Source organism: Rattus norvegicus, chromosome 8, assembly GCF_021556685.1.
Source record: "Rattus norvegicus strain SHRSP/BbbUtx chromosome 8, alternate assembly SHRSP_T2T, whole genome shotgun sequence".
NCBI lineage: Eukaryota > Metazoa > Chordata > Mammalia > Rodentia > Muridae > Rattus > Rattus norvegicus.
The window spans coordinates 84,324,189-84,342,244 of NC_141541.1; the positions used below are offsets into that span (position 1 = coordinate 84,324,189).

At 40.1% G+C, this 18,056-nt stretch overlaps 1 protein-coding gene across 1 annotated transcript in view; it reads left to right on the plus strand.

Moving 5' to 3' along the window:
• Positions 1-15,571, plus strand: part of Bmp5 (bone morphogenetic protein 5) — a 122,736-nt gene extending 107,165 nt beyond the window's left edge. Inside the window, 3 exon segments of the mRNA NM_001108168.1 lie at positions 1,399-1,475; positions 8,629-8,739; positions 13,093-15,571. Coding sequence (NP_001101638.1) covers positions 1,399-1,475; positions 8,629-8,739; positions 13,093-13,242 — 338 coding nt within the window. The 3' untranslated portion in view covers positions 13,243-15,571.
• Positions 15,572-18,056: the final 2,485 nt, after the last annotated feature.

Consider the following 18,056-nt stretch of genomic DNA (forward strand, 5'->3'; position numbering starts at 1 on the left):
ATTACTCACGGAAAACTGTAGGGAATAAGTACATTAATTCTCCAAATATTTATGAAGTGTATATTATTTATCGATTGCTATTTCTAGTACTTGGTATACATCAATGAACCGGATTTAACAGGTTTTCTGACTTGGTGAAGATTTATGCTAGGGGGAGAACAGAGATGAGAAGTAATACATGTTATGAATAACCCATGACAGAGGAAGTCACAGAGTGTAAGTGAAACTTAAATTGCTTGTTTATGTGATCAGAGTAATGGGGACTATTGGAATCAGAGTTACAATACTAAAAGTGCTAGTTAGTGAACAACCCATTTAGAGAGATGGTGCGTGAAAATTACTGGACAATACAGCACTTAGCGGTGTTGATGTCTGTGCAAAGAAAAATGCCAGGAAAAGAGCAGAGCAGTGTCAGGGCCCTGAAAGAGGTCCAAATTCAACTGTGTGTACAACAGGAGGAGGTGTTATAAGTAGGGCAAGGTACAGGGGGAGAAGAATTACCGGAAATGATGAGCAAGGCAATGGGACCAGCTCACAGCAAGCCTGTAGCCATTCTGCCGATGTCTCATGTCTGGTGACTCTAGAACCATAGCAGAGCTTCTTTCAGACAAATGCATGGCTAATTTGATAAAAGCCCACTTACCACTTTATTGTAGGAGTACAAGGGGACAAAGACTACCACTCACGATATGGAAGTAGTCCTGGCCAGTGACGGTGACTTGGTCCAGGAGCAATGTAGGAGACTGTGAGAAAGTGGGTTTGAAATCTATTTGAAAGTTGCATGGGAGATCTCCTGACAGATTGGAGGTGAAGTTGAATAGAAAATGGAGTGGGTTGCCTGAGCTATTCATCTGATTAATTTGGGGGGGGGGGCTGAGTATGTCCATTAGCCATGAAAAAAGATGCCTAAAGTGAATATGCATTTGAGTGATGATCAGAAACTCAAAATGGAGTCGCTTATAATGATGACACTTATTTAAGTAAACTCTCCAAAGACATTTGGCATCTGCTCCAAAAGTATCATGCAGAAGATATTGTGAAAATATGCCTCACATAGTTATAGAAAGTGCCACCATAGTAGGAGTGAATTAACAGATGATCACACAGCTACTAGGACTTGGTGAATGGCAGCACCAGCCTACGCCTGACACACAGGTGGCAATAGAAATCTCTTCGGAACTTTACAAAGCCAATGATATTATCTATGTGCTTCATATGAAAATTGATCGACAGCCAAAATCCTCAGTCAAGTGTCGAATTCATGTTTTACACCTTCAGATACAATCTCCTCCAGAAACTTTATCTATGTATCATCTCATAACAGAAATTGTATTCCTCCCTACCTAATGGGCAGTCGTTTGTTTAAAACCTGGGTGTTTGCTTTTCTTTGATCTGCAGATTATAATACCAGTGAACAGAAACAAGCTTGCAAGAAGCACGAGCTCTATGTGAGTTTCCGCGATCTGGGATGGCAGGTAAGATCGCTCTACTCGGGCACTTCTCTCCTGTTTTATCTTAAATCCGTGGTAAGTCCAGTATAATAACCGTCTTGAAGACCATTCAGCATGTGGTTCACACACATCATTTTCATTTCCTTATTATTTTCCCCTTATTGGAATATAATGAGTTGGCTTAACAACCATCTAGGGAAATATCAATTCTTAAACGTAACATTTAAGAACGGATTAAAAACAACACTGTCCTTTAATTATCCCAGGTCTTTTGTTTTGCACGAGTCAGAATCTCACTGTGCAGCTCAAGATGTCTTCGATTCCTTCTTCTGCTTCAGTGTCCCATGGACTAGGACTCTAGGCATGTGCCACCATGCTCTGCATATGTAATAAACATTTACTAACGTGTTTATTTTTGTATCCTTGAGCGCGGTTGTCTGTGAGCATATGTATAGACTAGAAGAGACCGTCGTGTGTCCGGCCCCATCGATTTCCACCTTACTCTTTGAAATAGTTAATCTTTCAACCGAGTCTGGAGCTTGTTGGCTTTGGGCTATGATATTTGCCAAGAAAGGCCAGTGATTGTCATGGCTCTCCTACTTCAATGCAGAAAACGCCGGGATTACAAGCAAGCATGACTGTAGCAGTAAATTGTTAAACAGCTCTGAGCTCCTGGTGGACGGTCACGCTTCTTGCCACCGCTGGAGTTCTCTGGATTTGCTAATGAAAAGACACACATGCGCGGTGTTATTTTTAATATGCCTTACTGGCTCCATGACTGGGCCACTGCTGAACCTCCGTGTGGCTGTCACACTCCCCTCCGATATTCCTGAGTTGATACTTGCCAAATCTATATTTCATCTCTGCTACCCCAGACCCAATAGGGGGAGTGATTCTTGGGGCCACTTTCCTGGATTCTTACTTGTCCGAAGGCTCCCATCTCTGCTTCCCCTTCATGGCGATCCTGCTCCTTCTTCCTCTACATCTCTTTCCCAGGAATCCCAAAGGTCCCACTTCAGTCCCTCTGCCCATAGCTGCTGGCTCTTTATTGACCTGTTAAAAAAAACAACTGTTGGCAGGGACCTGCAGCAGACGTGTGAACTTCCATGTAAGCACAAATCAAGCCCCCAACACATGGCAGACTTGTCCCTCGGCTCCCTGGGTGTTGGGTGTCCAAACTCAGGCCCCTGTGCGTTCCCAGTCAGTGCGCTTACACACTGAGCCTTCCTCACAGCATCTCTAGAGCTTTTAATTTTATGAAGATAAAATGCGTTTGGATTATTATAAATATCTACATTAGCTCTAATACCATCACAGTTCTGTTTAGGAAATTCCAACTATAAAGTTTAAATCATAAGCCAGGTTTGCAAGAATGCTTTTCTTTTACTTGAAACTCCTATTTTTTTTAATATGAGGTAAAGAGGAAATTTAGAAAAAAATTTTTTACTGGCTTTGAAAAAAATATGAAGTTTTCAGATGTCTTTTGGTCTATTGTCTGTCACAACAAATTCTCAGTAGATGAGTCACCTTCGTAGGATTATATTCACAGAATTAAAATAATGACACAAAATAATAATGAGATGAAACTATTTGTTTTTATTGTTTTTGTTTTTAAATATTTTATTAGTTCCTTGAAATTTTCATTAGCATATTTTGATCATATTCACTCTCTTTCCTCAACTCTTCCCAGGTCCAACCCACTTCCTTACTCTTCCAACTTTCGGTTTCTTAAAAAAAAGAAACTAAGATCAATTTATGCTGCTCAAATATTTTAATAGCAGCTTGTTTCAGGGTGGGATTATGTTCACAATTCCCTTCTCCATGATGAGAGTTCCTCTTGCTTTGGGTCTTGTTCATGCTGTCACAACTACTACAAATTGTGTCTTTACCCTACTATGTCCAGAAGACAGTTAGTTTCCTTGTAGTCGTCCACAGCCTCTGGCTTTTAATATCTTTCTACTCTTACTTCCACAGCGTGAGCTTTGGAAGGAGGTGGCCACAGTACATATGTTCCGTTTAGGGCTGGCCATTCCACAGTCTCGTGCCTAGTATGGGACGTCTGTGTTAATCACTATCTACTGTGATACAAACTTTTGTAATGAGGAATGAGAGGTACAGTAGCCAGTGGGCATAGCGAGTCAGTAGGAATTGGTTAGCATTGTATCCACATAGCAGCACGTTATCAGTAGATCTTCCCCTAGAGACAGGTAAATTTCATCTTGCAGAATGTGGCAGCTGGAAAGTGGTTGGTCATTCCTGTAGCGTTAGGACCACTATTGCACCAGTGGGCATGTCTTGGCAGGCCAGTCATCATTGTATCTGATACAGTTCACAGTTGAGTAGGATGAATGATTTCTTTTATCCTTCAGTAATATGGATAGAACCTTCTAGCACTAAGCTAGCCAGTAAAAATGAAGCATTTAGGTCAATCGCACTAGGTGTCTCAATGTTTTATGACTTATGTGTGTGGTATTTGCAGCAACAGAGTCATATTGTCAAGTTCTGGAAGGTAACCAAGAGTACTGATAGAGAATATCTTGTAATGTTCAGAGCTCCTTAGGATCTCACTGGTGACAGCTCTTAAAGAAGCCGCCCACCCCTGGCCCTGGGCTTCTTTATTTGTTAGCTTGCCTTGTTTAGTAGGGACATTGTTTAAGGTAACTCCATTTTAAAACCTTCTGTATATATAAGTATATATACATATACATTGGGAGATTCTACAGTGATATATTTCTATATGGCATTTAAGAAAAGGTCTTTAATATTATATATATACCATCTACTACCCTGCCATCCTCACTTCCACTCAAATTCAACATTTTCTGTTCCATTAATCCCATTTAGCACTTTATACCAATGCACTGCATCTCATTTTTCTTAAAAGTTCCTCCCCATATCTCCTAGTAATTTCCTGGCTTCTGTGGATATTTCAAATAAAACACACGTATCTGAAGATTCAAAGGTAGCATTCATAAATAAGGGAAAACATGTGATACTTGTCTTTCTGGCCTGAATTACTTCATTCATAGCGATTGCTTCCAGACTCATCCATTTACCTCTTAATTTCATTTGTCTTAAAAGCAGAATGATATTCAATAATATAAATATACTACAATTTTATTTTCCATTTGTCAGTTGGTGGGCATCTAGGCTGTTTTGATTTTATAGCTATTATAAATAGTGAATATTGATGAGTAGACATCTCTATAGTTGGATATAGAGTTCTTTGGTTTTATGCCCAAGAGTACTATGCTGGGGTTGGGGATTTAGCTCAGTGGTAGAGCGCTTGCCTAGCAACTGCAAGGCCCTGGGTTCGGTCCCCAGCTCCAAAAAAAAAAAAAAAAAAAGAAAAAAGAAAAAAGAAAAAAAAAGAGTGCTATGCTGAGTTATGTGGTAGATATGCTTTAAGTTCTTTGAGGAATCTCAGTGATGATAGTCACAGTGATTGTATCAGTGTCTTTCTCACCAGCAGTGAATAAATGTTCCTCTTTCTCCCCATATATGTCAGCATTTGTCGTTTATGTTTGCTTTTTACTTTAAGAATTATAGCTACTATAAGGTGAAATTTCAAAAAATTTTCATTTTCATTTTTCTGGTGGCTAAGAATGTTGAATATTAAAAATAGTTTAAGTATTTGTGTTTTGAGAACCAAAGTTTTTTTTCCCAGTTTTTAATTTGAGATTCTTATGTTCTTAGTGTTTAATTGTTTTGATTCTTTATACAGTCTAGATATTAATCCTTTGTTAGATACATAGCTGATAAAGACTTTTCTCCATTCTGTAGGTTGCTCCTTTAATGGAGTGATGATGTCCTCTGCTACATAAAAAGTCAATTTTTATGATTAAAATTTCATTTCCCCTCCTCTGGGAATGGAGAAATCATAAGACACCTGTTGAAAAAGATTTATTTATTTATTTAACGTGAGTGCACTCTCACTCTCTTCACACACATCAGAAGAGGGCATCGGATCCCATTACAGATGGTTGTGAGCCACCATGTGGTTGCCAGGAATTGAACTCAGGACCTTTGGAAGAGCAGTCTGTGGTTTTTTTTTTCTTTTTTTTTTTTTTTTTGTTCCTTTTTTTTCCGGAGCTGGGGACCGAACCCAGGGCCTTGCGCTTCCTAGGCAAGCGGCAGTCAGTGTTCTTAACCACTGAGTCATCTCTCCAGCCCCATGGGACACTTTTTGACTTCCTAACACTTTTCATGTACACTGTTCAGGAACTTGCTCTAATTAATTTTGTCTAAAAAGATTGTAGATTAATATAAGGATGAAAAGAAAACCAGGAGATAAAACAGATGGCAAAGCTTCATCAGCTTGCAAGATCCTTAACAGTAGGAACGAGTTGTGGAGCAGAGCTGAGAATGAGCTCAGTTCTATTCTCCATGTCTTTTCCCACTGAAGCCTGCATGGGTTTTGGATTTGACCCAATTAGGACAACAGGACAATGAAGAAATGACAGATGTGCTCATTGAGAAGTCAGGATCAACGTGTGAGCTGTGAAAACGTGTGAGCTGTGTGCTCTGATGGAGACACACCAGCGGCGGTCCAGAAACTCAGCCCACTTACGAAGCATGAATGAAGGAGGGGGTAGCTAATTCATGCGCGCGCGCGTGTGTGTGTGTGTGTGTGTGTGTGTGTGTGTGTGTGTGTGCATGTGTGTGTGCGTGTGTGTGTGTGGTCTCTGTAGGGAAGCTGACTCAGGCTGCAGTTATCTTTGAGGAGGAAGCTGCACCCGATGCCTCCTGCATAAACTGCAAACATCTGTACTTATACCAACAGAAGGCCATGTGCTTGTTAGTAATAAACATTCACTCCGGACTTCATTTGTCTCTCATGTCTCTTCATTTCTTATTACTTAGAAGTTCAGGGTGTCTTTACTTTTAATCCCAAGGTGTTCTGTTGAATGCTCAATACCAGACTCTAAGGGTGACAGAAAGAAAGAACAAACAGCCACTATGCTCAACAACAGCCTTGAAGCTCACCATCAAGGATAGTTCTTGTAATATTAGCAGTGGGGATAATTTGCCCCTAAGACTTTTGGATTTCTAAGGGTGTGCCAATGTAGTTGGCAATGTAATCTGAAGTATTGCCTTTCAAACACCCTGGCAGTGGGTTTCAATTGATTACCAATTATATTTGCTTTCAGTATAAGAGCTGCTGTCACACATATGTATTGATAATCTGTATAACATATCAAATCTTGTCTGGTCTCAGGGCTGCAACCCTCCTTTATCTACACTGAGTGCACTGAGATCAGCAATTGACTGGTAATATTAAAAAGGTTGGTGACAGCTACCGATTTCCATTGTTTCATACAGATCCTTTGTCTAGATGAGATTGGGTGAATGCCATCATAATGTACCATTACTTCTCTGGAGCCATTAGTGGACTATTGAATGACATTATTGTCAATAATATTTGTGTGTGTGAGTGGTGTCAATAAGGAATGTCTTCAGGAAGCATAGCCTGGTGCCTGTTAAAAACTAAGTTTTCTAGGGTTTTTCAGTGAGGGTGTGTGATGAGAGCCATTATATACTGTGGAGGTCTCAAGTTCTAGGGTTTCTGTTTTTTTTTTTTCATATTTAACATGGCTACCATTCCATAGCAGGGTGGCTTTCCAGGTCTCTTTTAAAGGAATGCTCCAAGGGGATGATAAATGAAAAACATTTGGGCAAAGTTATAGCCCACTCCAAATAGTTGAATGGAGCTCATGGGGACTTCCTGTTGTTAGAGGAGTGTCCCCAACAAATGTACAGAGTCATCAATACAAACAGGTGACCAAGCCACTGGGTGGATACATAGATCCAGATGGATTCTCTTGGAACTAGAGTTATGTGCATGGGCACAATCACTAGACATATCAGAAATAAAATAAAATAAAATAAAATAAAATAAAATAAAATACCCTTGGGATATTTCCCAATCCCAGACCTCATGCTCCTTCCTCTGACATTGACATTTGGTTTTGATTCTGTGGATCAGGTTGCCCCCAAACAGGAGAGCAGTTAAAACCATTAGCATCTCCATCTGGATCTCTTGCCCTAAAGATCTTGCTGTCAAGGAGTAAGTTTACTCTCCTTAACCCTTGCTGCAACCCACATCCTTCAATTCTGTCTTGGGTTTGAAGAATGAATTGTCATTGTCCCTTTCCTCAGTAGGAGTGTCTGGGCATGTCTTCTCAATATAGTCTAAACATGGATGCAGTCATAATGTTTTTACCTTTTCCCACAGTTCCTCAAAATCCACCTTAAAGCACAAACTGTCTTATCTCCAGGTTCTCCCCATCCTGACTTACAGAGATGTTTTCTTTATGCACTTGCACTGGCCTCTGCAGTTTCCCCTGGCCTGACCAATGTGTGTTCCCTGCAATTGAGGACCCACACTGGATATCACTTGCCTCAGCCTGCAGGGCTTTTGAATGAAGTGACAGGTGTATAAACAGAAAAGCTGGGATCGGGTGGGTCATGTGCTTTGATGGAGATGTACCAGCAACAGCCATCCAACTCAGAACTTGTTATATCCAGGTGAACTAGATGGAGGTGTGCTAACTAATCCTGACAGGAAGGGTGCAGTCTCAGCCTGTATTCATCCTGGAGGAAGAAGCTGTGGCTGATACTTTCTGCACATGTTGTCAACATTCATACTTCAACTTGGGGAGGCTTTACCATTCCTCTAAGGTTGACGAAAGGGACATCTTGCCACTCCTCTAGTCTATCCCAGGGAAGTTCGTGCTATTTCCATGAATCACTGGGGTCCTTGACATGGCTGTGCTCATGTCAGTAACACAGGTTCCCTCAAGACTTCATCCACTCCCCACATTTTCTGGTTCAATTGAATGCCCCAGCGTTGATCATTCCCAGTTTAAGCAATATTCAGAATGCTATTTTGTGATTAGAGTTTTATTCTCAAATGCAGAGTGATTAATGCATACTAAGTTTTATATAGTAAGCTCTTGGAAGATTAGAAAGGACATTTTTTTGTGAAAACATTTATACTTCAGTTGAAAATGTCAACTAAAAAATAAAAGATGTAGGAGAAGCAGAACTTTTAGAGTAATTGTTGGACTAAGAAAGGAAACATATTCAGGTTGAGTATCTTTGAGTGCTACTTAAGAATGATCTGTCTTTATGCCATCTGAATGATACGATTTTTTCTTGCTTTTGTACATTTCAGGACTGGATCATAGCACCAGAAGGATATGCCGCATTTTATTGCGATGGAGAATGTTCTTTTCCACTTAACGCCCACATGAATGCCACTAACCATGCCATAGTCCAGACTCTGGTATGTTATATGCTTGTGGGACAAAAAAATGGCTTATAATGCAAACAAAGTATAGAGTTGCTTTAGAGAAAATCTAATTATCAACCTCAAGTTCTTAAATTCCTTTGTAACTTGTAGCTGGGGTAACAATTGTGGGTAGAGTAAGAAATTAAGATTGACCTAAATCAATAATCCTGGTCTCGGAATTGGTACAAATTCAGCTGGGAAAACTGAAGTAATTAAATAGTGTTGCTGCCCTGCATAGATTTTATTACTACATGGTGATTAGCCAGATGAGTTTTTAAACTAGAAATTCACTCTTTACTGAAAGTACTCTTTACTGAAACATTGAATAACAGCTCTGTGATCTTCATCTGAGAGATCTTGATATAATTATTTTAGGCAAGTTCTTGATATACTTTTGGACTATAGTCACTGAAAATACTATATAAACAATAGAATAATTCCTATTGCTTTTTTCTTATCCTTACTTCCTCTTCTGTTAGTTTTCAAAGGAAAATTACCTTCCTGTTTTCTTCTTCCACACTTCCAAATATTTAGAAACGATTGAATTTCTAGTATCCTCGGCATATACTTGTGCATAAGATAGGGACACGTTGACTCGGTGACATATCCAGCCTTTCCAACCATCCTGATGTGTCATTGGGATGGTCTCTGGAAATCAGCATCTCTTAGGAGGTGCACTAGATGATGTTATAGGATTGCTATTTAGTGTCTGGGTCAACATGAAAACCATGATTATGTATCTTGGAGAAAAAGAAGAGAACACGACTTTAGAATCATGAAGCTGTGATAGAAGTACGGTTGTTTTGCTGATGGCGGAATGACGCTATCGTTTGAGAGGGGCTTATTTAGGAAGTTCTGCTCCAAACTCTTAGAATTTGCAATTGACCTTGAAATTTTACTTTTTCCCTTCATCCGTTTAAGCTCAAAAGCTGATGGACAGAGTAGCTAGTTTCTAAGTAAGGATTCGTATAGATATAATATAAAAATATAATATATAAACAAGCATATCAAGTACTTAAATACATTGATGCTTACCTGGGATTACTCTCCTTTTGAAGATTCATTTTTACTCAGGGAAGATGTTCTGCAGTACCCTGGAGCTGGGCTTACAAGTGGTTGGGAGCCTCCCATCCTGGGTTCTGGGATCTGAACCCCTGCAAAATGAATATGCTCTCTTACCCACTGAGCCTCCTCTCCAGTCCCATGCCCAGTTTCTTCACTTGCGTGCTTGTTTTGAGTGCTGAGGAATCAAACTCAGGTCTCCATGCTTTCAGAGCAAGCGTTTTACCAACTAAGCCATTTCCCTGCCCCCTCTCACACTTGTCTGCTAGGTCAGTTCTCTCTTTTAGACTTAATCCTCCTTTGCTTGATCCTTACATTGGACTGAACCTCCTACTCTGCCTTCTCATGAACTCAGCATTCACCATTCTGCAAGCTCATCACGGCAGCTGATGGGTCTGGCCCTCCCAGTGTGCCTTTACCGTTCTTTGGTTTGTCACCTTTACCCCTCTCTCTGTACACTCACAAGTGTTACACAGGTGGCCCACAGTACATGTTAGCTGAGCTCGGGGGAGCCAATGGTGTATTTCCTGGGAAATCCTTTTCATTTCCTGGGATCACCCTTTACTTAAAGACACTGTAGACTAGCCTGTCCTGGAGTGCTTGTCTATGGTGGGTAAGCATGAATTTGATTAAAAATTTTAGAAACAAAATTGGGGAGAGGAAAAGAAAGCAAATTATTTCGATAGCCACATATAAAATGTTCTTATCATGGGATAGGCTACTTTAATGATAGCATGTGAGGCATAAAGTAAGTCCCTGGGGAGATTGAAAGTCAGATGCGCCTTCTCATAAATACTTTCATTATGGGTTAGTATCCTTGAGCTATGGAAGCAGGCAGGCTCTGTGAAGAAGCTGTACCCAGACTTCTGTTGGCAGACTGTGAGACATGCTACCGATCCAGCTTTTGAAGGGACAGTATGGCCACTATGTACGTAGTGACATAGAGGAACAGCTGCTTTCACTTTATGTGCTGAATGGTCTTATGTCACCTCGACACAGCTAGAATTGTGTCAGATTGCCTTGTGTCAAAGCCAGGGGTGCATTGTCTTGATGGATGATTGACATGGCAGGGTTCAGCTCAGTGTGGGTGGGCCACCTCTGGGCTGATGGGATGGGGTGCTAAGAGAGAGCAGGCTGAGCAAGCATGATGGGCAAGCCAGAAGGCAACATCTCTCTATGGCCTCTGCCTCAGCTCTTGCCTCCAGACTCGTGCCCTGACTTCCTTGGATGGTGGACTACAGGTTGTAAAATGCAATAATCACTTTTCTGTCCAAGTTGCCTTGGGTTCACATTGCACTGGTGCAGCAATAGAATCTCTAATAAGACAGTCTATAAAACAATGCTGCTCGATTTCTCAAAAAGGTCTTGATGTTTTTGTTTTCATTTGTATGCCTGAGTAAGAAGACTGAATTCTGCTTCTTTAGGCATATATTCAGTGTATCAAAGTTCTCTCAGGCTAAGCATGACTACTAATAAAAAGTCTTTTGTCAAATCGTCCTCTTTCCTGATTTACTTGATTTTTTTTCTTGTAAATATATAAATAAGTCTTTTTGTTTTTATGGTTATAGTCTAGAAGTATTGAAGGAAAAGCAAAAGAAATCTTGACGTGGAGTTTGAACTGTTCTCTGTCTCGATTATTGCCCTGCTATATTAGACACATCATTATAAAACTCGAGTTCATGGACAAGCTTCACTTTAGTGTTTCTGGCATTGGGAACGTTTCTACATTTGTTCTGTGAAAGATATGGGACAATACAGGCGTGCTCTTTGTTAAAGACCATGATAGCGACTAATACATTCAGAGAATCATTCGAGAACAATCCATTTTGTTTGGACGTGCTGCTTATTAAGGCTGCCAAGGCCACCAAAACCTGGGGCTTATCCGTCATGCCTGTGAGGGTTATGGGCGATAAGGCTGATGAGGAATATGACCCGCATCTGAAATCCGGAAAGGCTCTCCAACTTTTAGTTTTATGAGGTCTTAGGAAATTTCAAGGTCATGTGGGATCATTCATTTGTCCTGGGTTTCTGCTCACACGTAGGCCTCTTAGACTATTTCAGCCAGAACACTGTGAAGCCAAAATTTTAAGAGGCTGTGTGTGCTCTTTTGTAGATCCCTTAAGGCTCCTCATGGGGACTTCCCATAAACTCCTTTGGGGAAAGGGCCAGAGTAGGTGGGAGCCATATTCTGACTTCTAGCTCAACTAGTATAACTTAAGGCAAACTTCCAGTGTGATTGAAATGAGCCCCAAGTTTTTATTTAAGCATTGCACTTTTCCACGCGGCTACATTTTCAATCTCTCAAGGAGAATGGATATTCAATTTGTGAACTATCTGGATCCCTTGCTTCAGTTTCAGCTTGCTTTTTGGCAGTTTTCTGCGGAGTGTACAGGGAAAGGAAAACAATGTTAAACTCCCATCAGTCTTGAAATCATGGCTCTAAGACAAGTACTAGATTTTTTTTTAATTCTTTTCCTCTCATATATAACATCAACACCATAGTTCTCCTTCCTCACAGCCCTTCCCCCACCTCTTCCCTTCCCCCACCTCCTCTCTCCCACAGATCCACTCCTTCTGTTTCTCTGAGAGAGAGAGAGAGAGAGAGAGAGAGAGAGAGAGAGAGAGAGAGAGAGATCCCAGGGATATTCATTGAACCTGACCTAACAAGACTGGGCACGAACCCACACATCATGTTTGGCTATAACAATCCAGTAGGAGGAAAAGGGTCCCAAGTTCAGGCAAAACAAATATAGATTTTATTTCATTGTGGTTTTTAGCTTATCTTTCCCATGGAAGAGTAAAAGTTGGCACAATGTTTACGATGTATCCTTTAACTATCCTGTTACAATATTTTGCAGACTTAGAACTTTCTGTAATCCAAGTGTGTCTTCACCGGCTTGAGCCTATAGCTTCTGTTACTCTGGTAGTGTATGTAGAAGAAGACACTGGGTCAATTTCAGGCAGGACAATACAAAATGCTATGCTTTTCCCTCAGAAAAATTCTGCTGAATATTACTTACAGAGATCGCGTTATTTGATGAACTATATTTCAAGACCCCCCACCCCCCAGCTTACTTAGAGCTGTTTGTTTGATTCTTATTGACTGTTGATTGAGGATAGGTCCTGTCTATCAGTCCCCAGCCCAGTCATCTATTGGGTGTAAAGGAGGAAGGCAAAGAGTTGTGATATCAACATCATATTCTTAAAGATGTAAATAAAATGCTTACCCCATTTCTCTAAAAGACACATTTTCTTTCTTTTTTTCTTTCCTTCTCTTTTTGCCAGGTACACCTGATGTTTCCTGACCATGTTCCCAAGCCCTGTTGTGCTCCAACCAAACTAAATGCCATCTCGGTCCTGTACTTTGATGACAGCTCCAATGTAATTTTGAAAAAGTACAGAAATATGGTAGTCCGTTCATGTGGCTGCCACTAGCTGGACGTTCTAGTGATAACAATGAAACAGATCTGTGTTATGTTTATGACCGCAATAAAAAGCAGGGAAATGGGGAATTTCCTAAAATCGATCTGGGTCATTTCATCTCTATGTATGATAATCATGTATATACACTTCTTATTTATTTAAAATGATATATTCTCTTTCGGATGCCTTACCAGTAAAATCTGTTAAAGATCCCCATATTATATAATAGATTCCTATTCTAGCTTTCGTTGGGGTGTGATGAGTCCAGTTTAATTCTATGCCAACATTTTTCTCAATGCTAATATAAATGATTTTCTGATATTAAGTAGAGCTCCTCTGAGAGTTTAATGTTGAAGGGAAATGAATGCATTTGACATGTTGCACTAACTCAAACTAAAATGGAATATCTAGAAAGAAAGTTGCTAACAGCCAAAATTATAAAAACCACATTGTTTACCATTTGTGCTTCTTTGGCAAAGGTAAAATGTTGAACTGGATTTGAATTAGTGAACGGTAGGCTGGGGACAGAGGTTGGAAGACTGCGTAATTCTTTTAACTCTTCCCTTTGATGGCGTTGGTGGGACTCTCGCAGCGTGCTGCTCCTTGCTTCTGACCGGCAGATTTTGTTATGTTTTTGCAAGAAGTCGGAAGCTTCAGGCTTGGGTCTAGGTCCACCTGGTTCCAAACCGACACTCCAAAGTACAATACAACCTTACCTCAATGAACCGTCTGACCATTGTCTACACCACTACCACAACAGTGGGTTTCTTTCTTGTTTCAAACGTAAGCCAAAGTTAAAGAGATAATCGCATGTGCTCCACTTCACTCCCTACAGACAAGAGTCACTTCATGCATAAAATGTGCTGGGACTCGTCACGCCAACACAGTCTCTTGCTGTCCTTTATAATGGACGTTACCAGTTGATGTGCTATAAGGGACTGTATTCTGGGTGAGAGCGTTGACATTAAGCTGAAAGAAAAAAAATCACCAAATGGCTTTGACAGAACCATCATTTTAAAACAGCTAAATGCCATTTCTCCATGTTTTTTGAGAAGAAGCTCAGTGAAAAACCCAATTTTACAAAGGGATTTTGGAAACCTTCCTCCTAGCATGAATAAGTACGATAGGGACAGTTCTGGGGTGGTATAAAAGAGAGAGAGAGAGAGAGAGAGAGAGAGTGTGTGTGTGTGTGTGTGTGTGTGTGTGTGTGAATATGTGTGTCTGTGCATGTGTGCATGTGTGTGTATGTGTGAATGTGTGTGAATATGTATGTCTGTGCATGTATGTATATGTGTGTGTGAATGTGTGCAAGTGTGTGTGTATGTATGTGTATGTGTGAATGTGTGTGTGTGAATATGTGTGTCTGTGCACGTGTGCATATGTGCATGTGTGTGTATGTGTGAATGTGTGTGTGAATATGTATGTCTATGCATGTATGTATATGTGTGTGTGAATGTGTGTGTATGTGTGCATGTGTGTGTATGTGTGAATGTGTGTGTGAATATGTATGTCTATGCATGTATGTATATGTGTGTGTGAATGTGTGTGTATGTGTGCATGTGTGTGTATATGTGTGAATGTGTGTGTGAATGTGTGCATGTGTTTGTGTGTGAATGTGTGTGTATGTGTGTGTATGTGCGTGTGTGTGTGTGTGTGTGTGTGTGCACATGCCCATGCTTTTCTCTCTGATGTTTATTTATTTTATCTCTATTGGAATGGTGACTGGCTACTAAGGTCTTTCTCCAGCCCACACTGACTTTCTGAGGAGTGGGTCTCTAGTTAATCATTTACTACTGTTTGTAAGTTCCATGGTAAGGCTTGTAGTAGTCGACTGAAAATGTCCACCACGAAGCACCATTTCCAGTATATCGTTTATAGCTTTCAAGTGAGGACCCATTGTTAATAATCTCCAAACATTGTGGCTTGTTTGTAATTCAGATATTTTACAATGTTGTTTTAAAACAGTTTACAGTATAGAAACTATGGTATTAATGATATTGGGGGATGTGTTAAGTAATATATTTTTAGTTAATAAGTTAATAGTGTACCAATGAGGATAAGACTAGAGATTAAGAAATAGAATTCTATTATATTATTCTTTAAATGTACTACTTGAATATATGTTTACATTTAAAATATATTAAACTCATGATGCCAAACTCTGTTGCGGTTTGTGTGTGTGTATGTGTGTGGCATAGTTCTTTATTAAAAAATGTAAATGCATCCTAGACTAAAATATTTATCAGATACAAAATACTTTTAATTACATAGGTCATTAAATGCTTTCAGTTGATGATGCTCTTTTGTACTTCTCATAATTAACTCACTAATAAGTGCACAAAACAATCTCTGATTTATAGCTGTTTAAAAAAATTGTCTAAACTTTAAAGACATTTAAAATAGCAAGAATAATTAAGAATGGGAAAACATCTTATTTTTTCCTTGTTAATATTGAACAAGAAATTAGGAGGGGATAGTAGGGACCATGGAGATGACTCAGTGGAGTGCTTCGTGGATGTGTGTGGCGCTGAGTTCAGTCCCCGGAACCAGCTGGATGCTGTGGTGTGCACGTACATTCTCAGTGCTGGGAAAATGGAGAATCACCGAATTCCCAACCCACCCGGTTGGTGAGACTCAGGTCCCAGTGAAAGATCCTGTCTCAAAAACCAGCATTGGCGTCTCCTCAGCAAGGATGCCTGAGTTGACCTCTGGCTTCCACATGTACGTGCACTCATGCGTACCTGAAAACACAGGGGGCACACACACGCACACATACATAGAAACACTCTAATTGACACCGACTCTGCATCTTCCAAAACTTACGTGTGTGTGCATTCACGATGGTCTCAAATAGTTGTCTCAAGTTCTTAATGCTATTTTAGTAATATTCTAGCTATTACCAGAAACAAAAAATTTAGTTTTTTGGGTTTAAGTCTTTACAAGTAGCTAGGGTGCTGGTGTTTCTGTGCATGTTGGAAATGTTTCTACTTTGCACATGTTCTGCTTCATGAAAGAGCTTTATCCAGTTTGGAAAGAAGAGGACATAAATCATAAATATTCAAGTTTTTTTTTTAAAAAAGAAGCCAAGGCTAAAAAATTTCTGCATCGAGCTAAAGAAAACAGACTGAAAAAAAATCAAAATTATTTTTCAGCTGAAGAACCATCACTTCATATTCCCTGTATCATCGTCATCGAATCTGAGCCAGAGCCTGCTGGCGACTCACCAGTCTGGCAACTGTGATCTCTCAAGACATTTACAATGAATAATTAGCTTACGCTGTAGTGCTGCTCAGAGCAGCAGAAATCCTCCTTCTCAAACACAGGCAGCCACCTCTTAGCTGTCCAGTCTAGTGCTCCATCTATCTTTCAGATTCCGTCTTGAGTTACATGTTCTCTTGTGCTTTCCCATTCCCCCTGTTTGAGGGGAGGCAAGCTGGAAAGTTTGAAATGAGGAGTGAAGATACAGAGGCTGATAAAGCAGGCGCATCACTGAGCCTACATCTGTGTTATATCAAGTTGGAGAAGATGAAAAGAGGAGAAAGCATGAAGAATTGTGAGCAATGCCAGTATTTCCTCTTATTTAGGTATAAAGCAAGGCTACCCTTGCCTTAGGGATAAAGGTGGCCGCTGCAGAAGGGACCAGGGCGCTCAGAAGATCAGCTCCACTGCGATACCCGTTGATGGCATCTGAACGACAGTGCTCTCAGAGAGGGAAATTAAGAGAACCCACAGCTTTTATAAATCACAAAATTTCAGAAAAGTAAAACCCCAAATTAAATTTTGCCCCTTGACTTTCAATTTTAATAAAAAGTCAATGTTTATACACAACCGAACTACACCTTCAGTTCTAGAAAGAGTGTGTGTGAGTGTGTGTGTGTGTATGTGTGTGAGAGAGAGACAGACAGAGAGACAGATAGACAGACAGAGACAGAGAGACAGAGAGAGACAAACAGACAGAGACAGAGACAGAAAGACTACACACACACACTCACACACACACACTCACACACACTCACACACACTCACACACACTCACACACACTCACACACACTCACACACACACTCACACACACACTCTCACACACACACTCTCACACACACACACACACACACACACACACACACACACACAAGGATACTGCATTAGGTGCTTCACGACATTGCCAGTGCTGAGATAGAAGTTGCCCTGACTTAGGGGATTGTGAGTAATAGTTTGTCCTTTCAGCATGCATGGCTACTAATGAATAGTGAAATACAGTAAAAGAGAATTTAAATTGTAGATTATATTTGTTTTCCTGAAAAATATCCCGGAAAGAGCAATTTTTAAAACTTGAGCTGCATGATCAGTAAGGTAGCTTAAGTTACAGAGTAATCATTATTCTGTCTGCAATAAGATATACCCACTTCCAGACGTGTGTGTGTGTGTGTGTGTGTGTGTGTATTACTCTTTTTAAACATATGTATTTTGTTTAAAATAATTTTAAATTTAAATATATTTTGATAATATTCAAAGTCCTTCTAGATCCTCCCTCACTCACCCCAACTTGAAGTTCTTTCTCAAAAAACAAACATAAACCCAATAAAACAACAAAACCCCCAAACCAAGAAAACAAAATAAGACCACCTCTCCAAAACAAAAAACAAAAAACAGCGAACCGTAATCAAATAAAAGCACACATTCACAAAACTGTGGAGTCCATTGTATGCTGGCCAACTCCTGCTAAGCAGGAGTGCCCTGGAGTGGTAGGAATACCGAGTCTCACTTTATTGGAGAAAACCGACTTTTTTTCTCCCGGTCGGTATAAATGACATTTCAGTTGTTAAC